The 19,655-nt window shown below is 41.5% G+C and overlaps 1 protein-coding gene across 4 annotated transcripts in view; it reads right to left on the bottom strand.

The window, feature by feature from the left end:
- M1ap (meiosis 1 associated protein) overlaps positions 1-18,661 on the bottom strand; it is a 47,404-nt gene extending 28,743 nt beyond the window's left edge. For all 4 annotated transcript variants that reach the window (XM_090336612.1, XM_090336615.1, XM_090336614.1 and 1 more), the window contains exons 1-4: positions 18,590-18,661; positions 15,414-15,712; positions 13,520-13,702; positions 11,106-11,271 (exon numbers count right to left, since the gene is read on the bottom strand). In XM_090336612.1, coding sequence (XP_090192738.1) covers positions 11,106-11,271; positions 13,520-13,702; positions 15,414-15,653 — 589 coding nt within the window. In that variant the 5' untranslated portion in view covers positions 15,654-15,712; positions 18,590-18,661. The remainder of the gene's footprint in view (positions 1-11,105; positions 11,272-13,519; positions 13,703-15,413; positions 15,713-18,589) is intronic.
- Between the last annotated feature and the right edge of the window lie 994 nt (positions 18,662-19,655).

Genomic DNA, 19,655 nt, shown 5'->3' with positions numbered 1-19,655 from the left:
ATTAAACTCAGGGGCTCAGGCCTGTTAGTCACTCTACAACAAAGTCACATCCTCAGACTTTGAATTTTCCTTCAGTTTCATATTTTTATATTTAAAAATATTCTAGAACTAGGTGCCTGTGGCTTACCCCTGTAATCCAAGCTACTTGGAAAGGTAAGCTCTGAGGTTCCTGGTTTAGAGCCAGCTCAGGCAGAAGGATATATGAGACTCTTATCTCTAATTAAGCAGCAAAAAGCTGGAATTGTAGGTGGAACTCAAGTAGTAGAGCACCAATTAAAAATGAAAAGCTGAGCAGGAACTCAAGGTCCTGAGGTCCCGAGTATCAGTGCATGCAGTGCACACACATACATGTTTTATAGCAACGTGAATTAAATACTTAGTTAACAAGAAGGACTTCAGCTTTATGTTATCACTTCTGTCATAAAAAACTAAAAAAAGCCCGATGAACTATTAGGTTCCATTTTACGATCAGAAATAGTGTCACTGATGCTATTTCACACTAACTAAAGCTAGTGGTTGGAAGCAAACAGGATGGAGATGATCTTTGTGATGTGATCTGAATGAGAGGTATTGGCTGGGTGGGGTAAGATGGCTTTGCGAGTGTAGTTCTGGCTTCAGGCAGCACTAGCCCAGGCTAGTGTCAGTGAAAGTCAAATATCAGGTGGTGGATGAAGCACAGACAGAGGAAATGAGGCCAGAGTTGGACCGAAACCCACGAGGATCCCTCACTGTGAGGCACTCTCTGAAATACTTTTACAAAGGGCCTAAGAAAAACCAGTTGCTCTAATGAATTAGCTTCTGTGTGTAACTCGTGAACCTCAGGGAGAAGGCAAGTTTATTTCTAGAATTACATTCCTGGAGACCTGTTGGTAGAGGTGGCAAACTTTCCACAAGAAACAAAAGGGGTTCAGTCCAAGGTATTGGCTCTGACCCAAGGGAGGTATATGGGGAGAGTTAGAGGCCTTCACATCATAGTTAACACTCATCCTGCAGCTGAACCTGGCACCAACTGCATTTCTTCTTTGGCCAGATGATTAGAACGCTGCCATTTTTGATGGATAGTCATGAGGATTCATTCAGTTATAGTGTGTGTGTGATTCTGAGCCCTTATTTTATTTTTTTGGATTTTTTTTCCCTCCAGGACTGGGGTTTGAACTCAGGTCTCCTACTTGCTAGGCAGCTGAGATATGCTTTCATACTATATTTAAGGAATTTTTAAAATATTATGCTTTTTACTTTTTAAAATTAGCACACCGTTAGTTGTACATGGGAAGTTTCATTGTAACATTTCCACACATATATCCTGATCAGTCACACCTCCTCTATCACTTTTACTCATTTCCCTTTGTTAAGACAATTTTAACAGGTTTCAACCTTCTATTTCTTTTTGCCAGTCCTGAGCCTTGAACTCAGGGCTTGAGCACTGTTCTTGGGCTCTCTCAAGACTAGTGCTCTACCACTTGAGCCACAGCACCATTTCTGGCTTTTTTCTATGTATGTGGTACTGAGGAATCAAACTTTGTATATGCTAGGCAAGCACGCTATAACTAGGCCAAACTCCAGGCTCTTAATATTCTATTTTTATACATGCAAATAAACTACTTCAATTACATTCATCCTCATTTACCCTCTTCATTATCCATTTTCCCTCTCACTGGCACTCCAGTGAGAATCTATTTCACTTTTCTGTTATTATTTTTATTAATGTGTACTAACTGCATTGCACTAAAGGTTTTACTAAGAGCAGTATTTTGGATCATTCCTATACATCATGCTTTACAGTACTATAGTGATAAATACAAAGTTATCTCTAAAGAAGTATTCTTTGTGAGCAAAACATTCTTTAAAAAGTAATATAGGGCTGGGTGTGGTGGCTCACGCCTGTAATTCTAGCTTCTCAGGAGGCTGAGACCTGAGGATCAAGGTTCAAAGACAGCCTGGGCACAAAGGGACCTGAGACTCTTATCTCCAATTAACCTCTAGAAAACAGGAAGTGGGGCTTGGCTCAAGGGTAGGGTGGTAGCCTTGAGCTGAGGAGCTCAGAGACAACGTCCAGGCCTAGGGACAGGATGGTAGCCTTGAATTGAAGGGTTCAGAGACAGTGCCCAGGCTGAGTTCAAGCCCCATGACGCACACAAAAAAAATGTAGGAATGTGAAAAAGGTCAAAACACTTTACATGTGTGAGGTGGAACAATAAAGATTGCTTAGAATACTTAGGAAAAAAGGGCAGTAAAGATGAGGGAGGTGATGGAAGGAATGAATCTGATCAAGGTCAAGATACATTGTATGCATATATAAACTTGTCCGGCCTGGAGTTTGGCCTAGTGGTTAAAGTGCTTGCCTAGCATGCGTGAAGACCTGGGTTCGATTCCTCGGTACCACATATATAGAAAAAGCCTGAAGTGGTGCTGAGGCTCAAGTGGTAGAGCTCTAGCCTTGAGAAAATCCAAGGACAGTGCTCAGGCCCTAAGCTCAAGCCCAGGACTGGCAAAAAAAAAAAAAAAATAAATAAACTTGTCAAGGAAAAATTGCCTTGTAAAACTAATTGATGCCAATAAAAATATAAAGAATATAAATTTTATTTTACCAAAACAAGAGGTAATTTAATTTTTCCAAGCCTATGAACTTTGACTTGAGTAACAAGTATAGAACTGACTGGACAACTTCTCTTCCATGGGGCAAAACAGTTATTAAAGCATAAGAGTGCAGTTACAGAACTGAAGCAATAGAATGTGTAAAGGAGTTCAGAATGTAGAGAAGGTAATTTGTTGAGTCCCAGTGACAGAATTCTGGACATGACAAATAAGTATAAAGTGTAAGAGATTAGAAACTCCTACTGCCACCACTGTGAGAGGAAAAATATAGTTGTTTTTTTTTTTGTGTGTGTGGGTCATGGGGCTTGAACTCAGGGCCTGGGTGCTATCTCTGAGCTCTTCAGCTCAAGGCTACCACCCGACCCCTGGAGGCATAGCCCCATTTCCTATTTTCTAGTGTTCTAGAGATTAATTGGAGCATTGGAGCTAAGCCACGGAGCCTAACTTAGTTACTTTTTTTTTTTTTTTGTCAGTCCTGGGCTTGAGCTCAAGGCTAGAGCTCTACTGCTTGAGCCTTAGCACCACTTACGGCTTTTTTCTAAGTATGTGGTACCGAGGAATGGAACTGGGGTCGTCGTGCATGCTAGGCAAGCACTTTACTACTAGGCCAAACTCCTGGCCCCAGTTATCTTTTTTTTTTAAAAAAAGAATCTGAAATAAGGAAGTGGCTCTGTGGCTCAAACAGTAGAGTGCTAGGCTTAAGCCAGGAATAACACTCAGGCCCAGAGTTCAAGCCCCAAGACTGACCAAAAAAAAAAAAAAAAAAAAAAAGAAAAGATTTTTAAGCCAGGCACGGTGGCTCACACCTGTAATCCTAGTTACTCAGCAGGCTGAGATCTGAGGATCAAGGTTCAAAGCCAGCCTGGGAACTAAAGATGATGAGACTCTTTTCTCCAATTAACCACTAGAAAACCGGAAGTGGCCCTGTGGCTCAGGGGGTAGAGTGGTAACCTTGAGCAGAAGAGCTCAGGGACAGCACCCAGCCCCAGAGTTCAAGCCCCACGATGGACACACACACACACACACACAATCTGAAATAAGAAAAAGAGGGTTTCTCCAGATAGTTAAAACAATAAGACCCTGATATTGAGACTAATGAAAAACAACTCCTTTAAGAGGGGATGGTGGTTATTGAGAATAGCAAGATTTGTCTGAAGCCTTATTGATGGAACTGGTGTCTAGAGGATGAATGTGTCAATTTGTAGTGCTTGGTACTTCACAGTATATGTTATATATGTATAAATAGTATATTACCATTTGATTTCTCTCACTTTAATAAAACCAGACAAGTATAGGAATAATTTCTTTTCACATGAACCTTCTCTATTCCTTAGTTCAATGTGCTGCACAGAGCTGAAGCTAAGCAAAGGCTTGTTGGGTTAAACAACTGCTCTTATTACTTTTCCTGTAACTCTTCTGCTTCAGCTGTTAGTCTTCTTGTCATATGACCTACTTCCTTCCTTCCTTTGAGCTTTTATTACTCTGTCACTTTATGGCCTGCCTGCCCCTCCTCCAGCATTCAATTCAGCTCTGACTTGTCTATTTTTTCTTAACTATATCCTCCTTTATCTGGCTTTAATTCACATTTCTTGGATATATGTGAACTTCATTTGGGAAATTTATTATTTTTTTCTAGTCTTGGGACTTGAACTCAGGGCCTGGGACACTGTGCCTAATCTTCTTTGTGCTCAGTGTAGAGCTCTGCCACTTGAGCCACAGTTTCACCTCTTCATTTGGACAATTTAAATCACATTGGTTAGTTTTATCTCCTCTAAAATGGTTTCTTCTTTTTTTTTCTGAGCTTATGAAAGGTAGTAGGAGTTTATGAAAAGATCAGGATTTGTATTGTGCCTTGAAACTTAGGAAAGTGGTTTTGAGTGAATAGTATCACCTAGTTATAGTTACCACAAGGTGAAATACTAGTTGTATTATATAATTGTATTAGTTCCTAGTAGTACAGACTACTTCCTATTTATCATGAGGTATTAAAATGTGATATAATTATCCAAAAGTGGCAGGCAATAGGTTTCTTCCTTCTCGTTCACCAGCAAAATGCTAGCTGCTTTAGGATAAGGCATTTAAATTAGTTTCTTCCAGTCACTTATCATGGCCTCTACCTATTTTTTCTTATCACTACTGTACCTAAGAACAACAACATCTATTATTGAAAATACTGAAAATACAACTAAATCTGCTAAACCTGAGGTTTAGGAGGAGACTCTGCCCTTCTCAGATGAAGAGTAATTCCCACAGTGGCCCAAGAGAGGGGGCATTGTGGGCCCTAAGTCACAGGTCCTGCTAACAGCTGGGTAAAGGAGTGAAGTTGCATTATGAAGCTTAAGAATGGCCTCTACCACTGCAACCTTAGAGGCAGGCTACATTCACAGTCCATTTTTGGACTTAGCCTGCCTCCCTGTGGCCATATGCAGTAATATCCTTTTTTTAAAGTGCTGCTAAAGGATTTTAACTCAGGGCTACAAGCTCTTGCTCAAGGCTGGTGCTCTATCATTTGACTCATACCTATAGATCCTCTTCATAGAATTTTTAACCCTCCCCTCTGAAAGGGCAATGATAACGACAAAACCCAAGAAATTCAAATGACTGAAAATCAGGCTTAGCCCACCTGAAATCTTAGCAACTCAGAGGCTGAGATCTGAGAATCAAGGTTCAAAATCAGACTAGGCAGGACATTCTAAGACTCTTACCTCCAATTAACCACCAGAAATCAGAAGAGGAACTGTGGTTCAAAGTGGTAGAGTGTTAAGCTTGAGCAAAATAGCTCAGGGACAGCACCTAGGCCCTGAGTTCAAGACCCATGACTGACCAAAAATAAAATAAAAGAAAGGAAGAAAGAAAGAAAGAAGAAAATCAAGTTCTGCCTAAAGCAGAAGGAATGCCTAATCCCTTCCTGAAAGAAGCCTAAAATAGGGTTATGCAACTGAAATGTGTTTATAATAGAATTTTCTACATGTATACATAATATCTGTACTTTTCAACATAAAATGTCCAAAGGAATAGGAAATAAAACTCTTGCCCTGTCTTGCACATTGGTCCAGTTCCACAAAATCCCTAGCTTAGAGGCCAGACGCATTCACTTGCAAATGACCCTCAGTTGGCCTGTCCTGAGATGAGCAATGTGAGAAGCATCTGACATTGTATGTAGTTTCATCTGTATGTGTATGTGTATAGCTGCATTTTGATTGTTCAGCGAAGATGATAGGCCCTTAGCTTCGACCAGATTTGCAAAAGGTCTTTGTGACCCCATCAAATGTCAAGGTCCACTACAAAGAGCATGTGGTCATAATGTTAGCCTTCCTGAGTCAGTTTACTATCAGTATCGTCTACTCTTCAGTTATAGAAGTAGCTATAAGAAGTTAACTAGGGGGCCGGGAGTTTGGCCTAGTGATAGAGTGCTTGCCTAGCATACAGGAAGACCTGGGTTCGATTCCTTGGTACCACATACATAGAAAAAAGCCAGAAATGGTGCTGAGGCTCGAGTGTTAGAGGTCTAACCTTGAGAAAATCCAAGGACAGTGCTCAGGCCCTGAGTTCAAGCTCCAGGACTGGAAAAAAAGCGCAGGGATAAAGTCCAGGCCCTGAGTACAAGCTTTAGGACTGGTACAAAGAAGAAAGAAAGGAAGAGAAAGAAGGAAAGAAAGAAAGAGGATAGTTTCTTATTGAATGAAACAGTGCAACTGCAGATCCTGTGTACTGAAAAAAAGCAGGGGTAATGTGTGACTATAAGCACATGTGTGTTTGTATATAAATTTGTAGCTTGGCTGGCCAGGGAAAATTCTTTAAAACGGTGGTAGTTGAATAAAAGACTTTGGTAATGAGCTACTAAAGTGAAGGATGAGACCTCTAGATGAATGTGTTCATGTAGCTACATGTCACTATTGTTACTTTAAAAAAGAGTGGTTTTCTCATTGTGAGGCTTTGGTTTGGATATGGACATGTCCAAGATTGGGACAGAACAGATCCAGGGCTACTTATCCTTTGAATTTCTAATATTTTAAAAGTATCTGGGGATGTGCCACGAGTGTCCAGTGTCTCACTCAGTCTTGCCTTCCCATCACCCTTCTTCAGAGTGTGGTAGTGGAGGCAGTAAGGATAGAGGAATGGGTCTAGTAGTTCCATGGGTAACATTCAAGCAGTCTCCTCTTTTCCAGCCCTGACTAGTCATGCAGGGATTTCTACCATTAGAAGCTGTCTTCTTTTTTTTTTTTTTTGCCAGTCCTGGGCTTGAGCTCAGGGCCTGAGCACTGTCCTTGGACTTTCTCAAGGCTAGAGCTCTTCCGCTTGAGCCTCAGCACCACTTCCAGCTTTTTTCTATGTATGTGGTACCGAGGAATCGAACCCGTGTCTCTGTGCATGCTAGGCAAGCACTTTAACCACTAGGCCAAACTCCCGGCCCAAGAAGCTGTCTTCTTATTTGTTCTTATTTGTGTCTCATCAAAAGAGTACAGCTGAAGATAGACTGAACAAAGACTCAAACATTAAAGAATGAAATACTTCCATATATACGTATACACACACACACACACACACACACACACACACACACACACACGCATGCACACACACACGGATTAAAGTTTGGTTCAGACAGGAGTAAAATTCCATGGCATGTTCATGGAATGAACATGTGCTACAGTGCTTGGGCTTTATCCCTCAGCTTTTGTGTTTGCCTTTTTTTTTTTTCCTCTCTTCAGGCCAGCCCTCTACCACTTGAGCCACAGCTCATCTTCTAGGTTTTTGGGTGGCTAGTTGGAGATAAGAACCTCATAGACTTTCCTACTTGGGCTGGCCTTGCATGCAAATCATCAGATCTCAGCCTTCTGAATAGCTAGGATTACAAACATGCAAAAATATGTACTATGTCACTATGCAAAAATATTTACTTATAAAGAAGAGACAGGTTATTATTTTTCTGAGACCAAGCTGCTAGTAATGAGTTAAACAAATACTTCTTTATGCTAAAAAAAAAAAGCTTTAGGTAATAAACACCACAGTGGTTCTACTTTGGTCTTAATATCATAGAGAAATGACTTTGAGGCAGCTACCAAAGACAAAATTAATGAGAAGTTTTGTTTTCTACTCTATTTTCTAAGACACTAAAAGAGGGGAAAAAAATCAGTATCTGGAGTCTAACATTGCACAGAAGCATAGGAGAGGCTTCCTCCAATCTCTGGGTCTCTCTGGAATTCTTTAAGAAGCAATTACCTTCTTTGTTTGGATTGTTAACATTTTGTGTTTCCTGAGAACACATATGGACAAAATACCTTTCTAAAGGATCTTGACATTGATCTCTGGAAAACTCTAGGAGGAAATACTAAACAGATGGTTTGAGGCACTTAGAAAAGAAACCTGATATTTTTGTGTACATGGCTGAGGATTGTAGGCACGTTGATAGCATTGTAAGGTTGATTTGTAAGGGGCTGATAGACTTGCATACTCAAGGAGTACATGTTCTTATCAGCCCAGTCAGCTGCCTCGGAATGACAAAATATAGTGATCACTGTGGCTGTTTTAGTTTGGGTAAATTTATTTCATTCTGTAGAAAGCTATTTTATATATATATATATATATAATTTTTTTTTGCAGTGTGGTAAAAGAAAAGAAAGACCCTATGCTTGAGAATATACTGCCTTTTTTGCTTTTGCAACAGGGTTATTTTCTATTATAAATTATCTAGGTGGCCTTTATGACATTCTTGATAGTTCTTTGTATTTAAAGGTATGTTATTTTGTGCAAATGTCTGTTTCTGAATTCTTTTACCTAAGATCAAAGACTAATATGTTTTATTTATTCAATAAATGTGACTTACAGTTAATATATTAAAATACATGTCATAATTAGTGGAATCTTTAATCAAGTCAAAAATAACCCCAAATAGAATGTAAACATTGAATATATCTGTTTTTTGATAAAATAATTTCATTTTATATAAATGAAGGCCTGAAATACATATAACTATATACATATATAAAACAATAAATGAATACTTATGAATTTTTTTGTTCAGTAGAGGAATAGCTCAAGTGGTACAGTACCAACCTTGAGTAAAAAAGCCAAATAAGGGCCGGGAGTTTGGCCTAGTGGTTAAAGTGCTTGCCTAGCATGCATGAAGACCCGGGTTCGATTCCTTGGTACCACATATATAGAAAAAAGCCGGAAGTGGTGCTGAGGCTCAAGTGGTAGAGCTCTAGCCTTGAGAAAGTCCAAGGACAGTGCTCAGGCCCTGAGCTCAAGCCCAGGACTGGCAAAAAAAAAAAAAGCCAAATAAGAGCACTAAACAGTAAGAGTGCTAGGTACATGGCTGGGAATGTGGCCCAGCAGTAGAGTACCTGCCTACTAGCATGTACAAAAGTCCTGGGTTCAATTCCTCAGTACCACGTACACAGAAAAAGATGGAAGGGGTGCTGTGGCTCAAGTGACAGAGCACTAGCTTTGAGAAAACTCAAGGACAGTGCCCAGGCCCTGAGTTCAAGCCCTAGGAACAGTAAAAACAAACAAACAAATAAATAAATAGTGCTAGGTCCTGAGTTTAAGCCCTAATACTGGCACACAACTACAAGAAACATTCTTTTTTTTTTTTTGCCAGTCCTGAGAGACCTGATCTCTATGGGTCTGGGTTGGGCTGGAAGCATGGTTCAAGTGGTAGTGTGAGTCATGAGTGAAAATGCTGAGTGAAAGTATCAGGCTCTAAGTTCAAACTCTACTACTGGCATATGTGTGAGCATAGACACATACACAGGCATACACAATAGATAAAGTTACTAAGAAATTTAAGACAATAGCCATAGACCATTAAACTTTAAGTGTGATACCTTTTTGCACCCCAGACCCTGGGTAACTGCATTGATCATTAGTTCCTTCATCTAAATATCCTCTCAGAGCACTGATTATTATAGTGAAATGTAATAAATAAAATGGTCCCTAGTAAGTGATTATAGTTCAACCATACAATAAAAAAATCATAAAACCATTAAAATTAGTTCTACCTGTAAATAATTTTTAACACATATAAAGGAAGAACATTAAAGAAAATTAGTTCTATAATGATCCCATTAAAATATAAGTGGAAGCCGGATGCCATTGGCTCATGTCTCTAATCCTAACTACTCAGGAGGCTGAAATCTGAGGATTGTGGCTCCAAGACAGTCTGGGCAGGAAAGTCTGTGAGACTCTTATCTCCAATTAGCCAATAGAAAATTGGAAATGAGCTGTGGCTCAGAGTGGTAGAATGCTATCTTTGAGCAAAAAAAGCTTAGGGACAGTGCCTAGGCCTTGAGTTCAAGCCCCATAACTGATCAAAAAAAATTTTAAACTGTTTTTGCTCTATTTCCTGTCTATCAAGAGTAGAGTTGCATTGCTCTACTGTCTTGCTGTGATGATATATTGCTTCATGACAGGCCCAGAACAACAGAAACAGCTTCAGCATTAAAGACAAATACTGAAGTAGAAAACTTCTTCTGTGTGAGAGAACTTTCACACACAAAAAGTGTAAGAGTGGTGCTGTAGCTCAAGGGGTAGAGCAGTAGCCTTGAGCTGAAGATCTCAAGGACATTGCGCAGGCCCAGAGTTCAAGCCCCATGACTGACAAAAAAAATTGCCAAAAAACAGTATAAGGTGGGATCCTTATAAAAGGCCCAGTTTGACAGGCCCTCTTGGCTCACATCTGAAATCCTAGCTACTTAGACTTGAAGTATTTAAATTTTCTGACAGAAAAGTCCACAAGACTCTATGTCCAATTACCAACAAAATGATGGACTGGAGGCATGGCTCAAGAGAAGGCCAGCTGTAAGTAAGAAAGCCAAGTGATAATGCAAGGACCTGAGTTTAAGTCTCAGTACTAGTACAAAGAAAACAAAGAAGTAAAAGGACAAAGTTTGATTCCTTCTCATGAAGTCATTTCCTCTCATCTCTGTCTCTGTCTCACTCTTTTACCTTGTGGTACCTGCCACAATATTATGACACAGTGGGAAGACCCTCAGCAGAAAACCCCTGAATCTTAGACTTCTCAGTATTTCAGAATTGTGAGTCAAATAAATTTATGTTCATTTAAAAAAACGAACTATATTTACTTAAAATTTTATCAGGTAAATGCATTACCTGACTTATGAAATGGTAACCCCTCTCCCAACAATACCTTAATAGTAACAACAAATTTATATTAAAAGAATTCTTACCAGATATCAGTGGCTCATGACTGTAATCTTAACTACTCAGGAGTCTGAGATGTGAAGGATGTGTTTTGAAGTCAGTCGGAGCAGGCCCCTTATTTCTAATTAGCCACCAAATGCCAGAAGTGGAGCTGTGGCTCAAGGACAGTGCCCAGGCTCTGAGTTCAAGCTCTAGTACTGGCACACGCACACACGTGTACACACACACACACACACACACACACACACACACACACACACACAGACGAAATTCTTTAGCCAACTTGATTTTGAATTCAAAGCCAGCTCGAAAACATAATGAGATTCAATTTTTAAAAATCTTACCATCACTGCCAGCCTCATCAGGAGACTCAGAGTCCATTTGCTCCAGGATTCCCTTCGTGACCTCAACAACCTGAAGCCTTCTGACCCTACCTAGGTCAATATCTTTCAACCCTTCCTCCAATTGTTTGACCACTTCTTTTCCAGGATGAGAAGTCAGGACAGTAATCTGAAAATAAATCCAAGAATTATTGGGTCTATTCTCCATGATGTGTAGAGTGAGGTACATAATGTGTCTAGAGGATAAACACACAAATTTGTACTAGTAGTTATTGTGCTCAATGCAAAGAGGAATATTTAACTGCAACTTACAAATCTAATTTTATTTGATCTTAACCAAAATGCTAAAGAATTATATAAATCAAATTTCATTTGGCAGATTCTGGTGAGACCTTTAAAAAAAGATCCATTAACCCCTGACCTTTGACCACTGCATCCTGACCTTGACTCTAAACCTAACCCCAACTCCAACCTTTCCTAACCCACTCTAACCCTAACCCTATCACCCTAACCCTTACTCACTCTCACCCTGACCCCAACCCAACCCTCGCCCTAACCCTAGCCCCAGCACTAATGCTAGCCCAGCACTAACTCTAATCCTAGCCCCAGCTGTAGGCCGAACTCTAGCCCTAACCCTGACCCTAACCCCCAACTTCCACCCTGACCCTAAACACTAACCTTGTCTTAACCCTTGACTCTTGACCCCTCTCTGACCTTTGAGATTTGACTGCTGACCTCTGACTTTTGAAAAATATTAATATTTAAGGGAACTAAAGGCATGGTTCAGGTGGTAGAGGAGCAAAAAAAAAAAAGAGAGAGAGAATGAGGACCTGAGTTCAAACCTTAGTATCTGTCCATCCACTGTGCATACATGCGTGCACGCGCACACACACACACAGATAGAAAGTTATAGTATGGTATTTCTTATCCCCCAGATCAGTTAGGCTCTTTTGAAACCCAAGCAGGCTAGACTCTGTTTAACTAGTTTTCCAGAGGACACAACTTGTCAAAAACAACACAATTTTCTGATATATTATAAAATGTTTTCCTTTTCCCTGAGGAAATTTCCTGGGCTTTCTTGTAAATATATTGTGAATATCAGTTGAACTACTAGAGGCAAAACTCAGAAAAGTGTGGAGGTTGACTGGTTCCCTCTGGAGTTTGTAACTTTTAGACTTGTCTACATAGCCTTCAGCAATTTATCAAGTTAACAAGCTTAGGCTTGATGTCCTCTCTAATTTTGGAGGCAGTGGTTTCCCCGGTAATTTAACTTCTCTTTGGTATCCAAACAGTTGTTTCAGAGACTTCTAAACTCTGTACATGTGAAACTAGAAGCCAGAAGTGTCACAAGTTTACTTTCAACACATCTGTTTTCATGTGAGGTTATGAGACGCTGAAAGTGTTTTAACTCACATTAACTAGTGCAACTGGAGCATCTAATCATGACTTACGCATATTTTTTAAATTGTCATGGTTTGGTACTGGGAGAGCAGCAGGTTTTATACTTGTAAATTCTAAGAAAAAGTTATTCAATTGATAGCAAGATTTGATTAAAGACAATTTCCTTCTTTCCTTTCCTCCTCCTCCTCCTCCTCTTCCTTTTTCCAAGTCCTGGAGCTTGAACTCAGGGCCTGGGTGAAGTTTTTTTTTTGCTAAAGGCTAGCAATTTACCACTTGAGTCACAGCTTATTTTGTTTTTGTGCTTAATTGGAGATAAGAGACTCTTAGACTTTCCTGCCTGAGCTGCCCTCCAATGGTGATCTTCAGATCTCTGCCTCCTGAGTAGCTACAATTATAGGCTTAACCCACCAGAGTCTGGCTATTCCTGCCTTTTTTTTCCCTTCTCCTTCTCCTCCTCCTCCTCCTCCTCCTCCTCCTCCTCCTCCTCCTCCTCCTCCTCCTCCTCCTCCTCCTCCTCCTCCTCCTCCTCCTCCTTCTTCTTCTTCTTCTTCTTCTTCTTCTTCTTCTTCTTCTTCTTCCTCAGTCCCTATTATTCCAGGTTCTTTGCATACCTACTTAAATCTTAAGAATTACTTGAGGGGCCAGGAATTTGGCCAAGTGATGGTAGAGTGCTTGCCTAGTATGCATGAAGACCCATGTTTGACTCCTTGATACCACATACATAGAAAAAGTTGGCAGTGGAGCTGTGGCTCATGTGGTAGAGCGCTAGCCTTGAGAAAAGCCCAAGGACAGTGCTCAGGCTCTGAGTTCAAGCCCCAAGACTGGCAAAAAAAATTACTTAGGTTATAGCATGGAGAAAAACATTTGTTTTGTCTTCAAGGAGCTATAAATTTAACCTTGAAAATTATATTCAACATATATGAAACATGAATAACGTAAGAAGGATAAATAATGCAACATCTATATGGGATGAAATGGGAAGTCGGCTTTTAGTCTTAAGGGCCAGCATTTCTTACCTCCAGGAAAGTATAAGGCAGAGTGGCACCTGTCACATGTCTGCTGTATTGTTTGAACTGTTGTAGCCCATCCTCTACTGCCAACTTCAGAGAAATGCTCTGTGGTCTGAAATAACCTTCCCTCTGCAGCATGCGGAGCTCAGAGATGCAGGCTTGTAACCTAACAAAGTTCTCTTTCACTTGCTGCAGAGAAAAATGAATCAAAGATATAAAGCTCGAATTGGGTTTCAGACTAATTGACAGTCTAATTTCATTAACAATTACTCTTTAGATCTTTCTTTTCTTGAAAATTGAGTTGACAAATGTATACTGCCAGATATGTTCCAGGAAAACACTAAAACTACCCTGTACTAGAAGAAAGAAAATTTGTGTGGCTTTTTCAGAAATACAAAAGAGAGTTTTTGTCTGATGTTGCATTGCCAGTCCTGGGGCTTGCACTCAGGGTCTGGGCACCATCACAGAGCTTTCTCAAGGCAAGCACTCTACCACTTGAGCCATAGCACCTTCATGGCCTTTTCTGTTTATGTGGTACTAGGGAATTGAACCCAGGGCTTCATGCATGCTAGGCAAGCACTATATCATTAGGCTACACTCCCGGCGCAAGAAAGTGTTTTAACTCATTCATTCACTCACCTAATACTAATCTAGTTATGACTACTTAGTTTTACGTTAGTCATCTGCAAACTGGTTGCTTAGCAGGGTTAGCATTAGACATTATCTTAATTTCTCAGACATTCACTAAGATTTTTCTATTAATAATGATGTTTTGCTGGGTGTAGCAGTTCAGGCTTGTAATCCTAGTTGGCTGACTTTGAGTCTCGACTCTCAGATCTCAGCCTTCTGAACTAGGATTGCAGAATGAGCCACTGTGAGTGCCCAGCATTTTAATCTTTATTATTTCATCTCTTCACTTTCCTTAAATGTTTTTATTGCCTTCTTTGCTTCATTTATTTTGTCTTTCTTTTTAAAAATGTATTTTAAATTACATTAACATAATTTAAGTATATGAGTATTTCTGTTAGTATTGCCTTTGTCTTTTCTCTAGTGTTTATATTAATACTTACCTTTGAGCTATTCTGCAATTTTATTTTATGATGCTGATGCTGATGATAATTATTTGTTTACTATTATTTTGGTGCCAATTCTGGAGCTTGAACTCAGGGTCAGAGTGCTGTGCTCGAGCTCTTCCGCTCAAGGATAATGTCCTACCCCTTGAGCCATAGCTCCACTTCAGGCTTCTTCTTCTTCTTCTTTTTTTTGGTAGTTAATTGGAGATAAGAATCTCATGGATTTTCCTGCCTGGGCTGACTTGGAACTGTGAGTCTTGGATCTCCACCTCCTAATAATCTCAGACTATAGTATTATAGCTCTGTTCCTGAGCTCAGCATTTTCTGAGCAAAGGAAATTGCAAAAGATAAGCTAGGAAATAAAACCATGACTTAATTGACAAACCTCTGAAGACATTTAGAGACTTACTGCCTTAGCATTTACAATTCATAGGAGACAAAAAGAATTACTATTCAAAGAATTGTAAATGTCAAGGTCCAGGGAAGTAGTATATCCTATTAAAATTCTTTTTTTCATATATTTTTTATTGTAATTAATAGAAAGGTTACATGATATTTGCCAGATAGATGGTGCATTAATTCCCATACATTGATACCCTTTCACATGTCTTGGTCCCCATTTCCCTCTCCCCCCCATCCCCACCCTATTAAAATTCTTAATAATTCTCTTGCGCAGTCCCAGCTCTCATGCAGACAGGATGATATGGGGATTATCTGTGGCCTATTAGATATGAGGAGTGAGCGCTTTAAACAAAAACTTGTAATCTCTGATCCAGAAATCTCATATTTGTTTTCAGGAGAAATTGAATAAATATAGATATACTCACCACAAAAGGGAGGATACACTCATGCTGATTTTGTACCATGTATAAGCTGAACAGAGACATGCGGCTGGGGCCCATCAAACTACAGGCTAGAGAGAAAAAGTTCTGCAGAGCCTCACAGAGGTTGGAGCAGATGTCAGCCCAGGACGGTAAGGGGATGTGCACAATGAGAAGCCGAGGAGGTTGCTGGTTAATCTTAGTGGCAGCGGAGAAGCCTGAACCAAGAGATCGCCTGTGATGCATGACAGTCTAACCAGAGGTGGAGATGTAGCCAGAATCTGGAAAAAGGATATTGTCTATACCTATGGTAAAGGAAAGAGAAATCATTGGCTTTAAGGAAACTGGATTAAATGTTTGTTGAAAGAAATGACACAATTTGTGGGGGTTAAGTTCAGAAAGAAGTGAGATTGGATACTAAACTAGGCTATCATATTAGCAGTGGCCCCTGGATCCAGATGTCTAACTATAAATGTGAGAATACTTAGAGATGCTATGTGGAATTAATAAAGAAGCTGTATAAAAGCCAAACTTCAAAGTAAGCTGTTTTCAGAAGCCTTGTTTCTGGATTAGTAGTCATTGTATTATATTGTAATTTGTTTCTACGATATATCTCCCATCATATGAACTTCTTATGGGTGGAAAATTGCCATGTAGTCTTTTCTCTCAGTGTCTAGCATATTGATTGGTAACGGTAACCCTTAAAAGTGAGAATATGACTATACTTCTCTCATGGTGAGAATTTTGGATTGATTTCTATCTCATATAAAGTATTTAAACTCTCTTCAAGAATCATTTGTAGGGGCTGGGGTATAGCTTCAGTGCCAAAGTGCCTGCCTAGCAAGCCACGAGTTGAGTTCATTCAACTGACTTTGAATGCATACACACATCCCAAAAGAAAGAAAAAAAGATAACAGAGGGTCCTTCATAAGGTCAAGACATGAATATAGCAATTTGTTGAAAGAATTCTTGAACCAGAAATTCAATCAATACCTAATTATTTACCAAGACAGCAACAGTATAAATTCTCTCTTTCTTTGTCAGTACTGAGGCTTGAACTCAGGTCTTGAGCTCTTGCTTTTTTGTTGTTGTTTCTGTTTGTTTTTGTTTATGTCCTACCCTCCAGTCATAAGCCATGCCTCCACTTCCTATAAAAATCTCTTGTGGTATTTTTACATCGAGTGCATAGAACCAATTTCTGCATGTTACAATCAATTTTTTTTTTGCCAGTCCTGGGCTTGAACTCAGGGCCTGAGCACTGTCCTTGGACTTTCTCAAGGTGAGAGCTCTACCACTTGAGCCTCAGCACCACTCCGGCTTTTTTCTATGTATATGGTACCGAGGAATCGAACCCGGGTCTTCATGCGTGCTAGGCAAGCACCTTAACCACTAGGCCAAACTCCCGGCCCGTTACAATCAATTTGATACTTGGAAACTTATTTTTTGTGTCCCTACTTGCGCTTGAACTTAGGTTCTGGGAGCTGTCCTCCAGCTTTTTCATCCAAGGCTAGCACTCTACAGTTTGAGTCACAATTCCACTCTGGCTTTTTGGTGGTTCGATGGAGGTAAGAGTCTCACCCACTTGCCTGCCCATGCTGGCTTTGAAACTTCATCTCTGAATCTCAGCCTTCTGACTAGCTATGATGACATGCCCTGGCTTTCAATGTTTGACAGTGTTCAAAATTTCCCCTTGGTTAGGATTTCTATGTGGTTTCAGTACTAATATGTAATTGTGAAACTCCTTTAAATGGAAGAGTCCCTAAATAGGCAGTAATTTTCCTTCTGTACTCAAACAGGATCAAGCAAGACAGTTATGCTTGGATATACTACTAATACTACACAGGATCTGACCTTAGTTTTGACCCAGTACTCTCTACTTTTGCCAAAATCACTGAGTAGTTCTTCCCTGCAAAACTGGTTAAATCTGGAACTGGGCTTGGAACCATGAAAAACCCAGTCACTCCAGCACTAAAAACTCTCCAGAGACTTCTGACTACACCTCCGAAACACAGGCCGTACTTCTCAACTTGGCCTCCAAGTTCTGTATCTGTCTTCCGCCCATTTTCAGGCTAGGCTATAGGCTGCCCAACTGCAGCCCCACAGTTCCCAAACAGGACTCTGCTCCTCTCCCATCTGCATTTAAAAGGACAGGTTAGGGCCCCTTTACTTGCCCTCAACAAAACACTATCCTTTTTGGCCCTCACGCCTTTAATGGTCCCTAGGCTTCTTCCAGTAATAAATGATTAATATATGATTGGATGGTTCCTGCTCCATTCCAAGGCCCCTCTGAAGTCCTTTAAGCGGGGCGCTTGGGGTACAATTAGGTAGTAGAATGCTGACCTAGCAAGTGACAGGCCCATCCCCAGCGCACACAAAACAAAACAGAACAAAATGCACCTCCAGAGCATGTATTGCCCCCCCCCTTTTTTTTTCTTTGCCAGTCCTGGGGCGTGAACTGAGGCCTGAGCTCTGTCCTTGGGTTTTCTCAAGGCTAGCGCTCTACCACTTGAGCCTCAGCACCACTTCCAGCTTTTTCTATGTATGTGGTACCAAGGAATCGAACCCGGGTCTTCATGCATGCTAGGTAAGTACTTTTCCCACTAGGCTAAACTCCTGGCCCTTTCATTTTAATTATTAAATTAATAGTTTTTTTTTTGTTGGTCCTAAAATTTCAAGTTTTCTTCTGAAAGGGGGCAATATTAAAACATTCTCTTCCACTTAAACTTGTTTTGTGTTGGGTGTGTGCTTTTTTTCCCCCACCATCTTATTCTGTTGTTGCCCAAGGCCCAGCTGGCCTCGAACTCGGGACTCTCCGGCCTCGGCTGAGTGGTGAGGTTACGGGTTGAGGACCACCATGTTTTGTTTTTTTTTTTTTTTCTTGTGAGTAAAGTAAGTGCGATGGCGGTGTTCCTCAGTGTCAGGGCCTCTGGGCCATTCAGCCCCGAGGGCGCGCACGCGGATGCTGAGCGGGCCTGGCCCTGGGCCTGCACAGCGGCCTGCACCGCGCCCTGTGCCTCGGCCTGGCGTGGGGCCTGCCCCGCGGCCCGCGCCCTGGCCTGACCCCCGGGCCTGCGCCGCCCGCGCCCTGGCCTGACCCCCGGGCCTGCCCCGCGGGCCGACTGACAGAGCGGATCCCCAGCAAGTCTCCTTCCGCGAGGCGTGGGGCCGGCCGCGCTTCCTACCTGGACACCAGGCCTTCCCGTGGAGGAAGTCATGGGTCCCCGCCTCGGGCTTCGCCCCTCAGGCGTCCTGCTCGACGACGACGACGAAGCACCTCTCTCGCCAGCCAGTCTCCTTCGGGCGGGCGCCCTGAGGTAGTCCTCAGGCGCTGCCTGGTCCTCCTCAGGACTCGCCCCCAGCCCCCCTCCCCGCACGTCAGCGCCCCTCCCACCACCGCGGGAGTCCCCCCCCCAAGGGGGCCAACCCCCCTCGACCCCCGCCGCAGCCCGGAATGGGCCAATCCTCTATTTTCTCTCTAGCATTCAGCCTCTTTTTTTTTCTGAGTAGTTTGTTGGAGAGTCTTATGGGCTTACCTGCCTGGGCATGAGCCACTGGGGCGTGTGTGTGTGTGTGTGTGTGTGTGTGTGTGTGTGTGTGTGTGTGTGTGCCCGCACGTCCCAGTCCTGGGGCTTGAACTCGAGGCCTGGACACCGACCCTTCAACCCTAGTGCTCTACCACTTGAGCCACACCTCCACTTCCAGCCTTTTGGTAATGTATTGGAGATAGGACTTTCCGGCTTGGTCTGGCACCCTACCATTTGAGCCACAGCTCTACTTGCAGCTTTTTGGTGGTTAATGGAAGATAAAAGTCTCACAGATTTTCCAGCCCAGGTTAGCTTTGAACCGTGACTGTCAGAACTCAGCCTCCCTTAGTAGCTAGGATCACAAGTGTGATCCAGTGATGCCTGACATCGTAAATATACTTAAAAACAAAAAAACAAAACAACAACAAAAAACACTTCAAAAAGTAGCCTGAAAGATTAGGCGGGGTAGCTCTCTCACTCACGGGTCAGTATGCTTCTCAATGCTAGGCACAGAATAAAACTGTTTAACTTCTAAAACAAAACAAAACAAAACAAAACACTTCAATCTGTTAGGTGCTGGTGGCTCACACATGTAATTCTAGCTACTCAGGACGCTGAGATCTGAGTATCCAGTTTGAAGCCAGCCAGGCAGGAAAGTCCATGAGACTCTGATCTCCAATAAACTACTCAAAAAAAAAAAAAAAAAAAAAAAAAAGCTGGCTTG

The sequence above is a fragment of the Megascapheus bottae genome, chromosome 7, assembly GCF_031878675.1.
Source record: "Megascapheus bottae isolate mThoBot1 chromosome 7, mThoBot2.hap1, whole genome shotgun sequence".
Taxonomy (NCBI): domain Eukaryota; kingdom Metazoa; phylum Chordata; class Mammalia; order Rodentia; family Geomyidae; genus Megascapheus; species Megascapheus bottae.
Note: the sequence above shows the minus strand (reverse complement) of the source record. Positions and strands in the feature narration are given on the sequence as shown.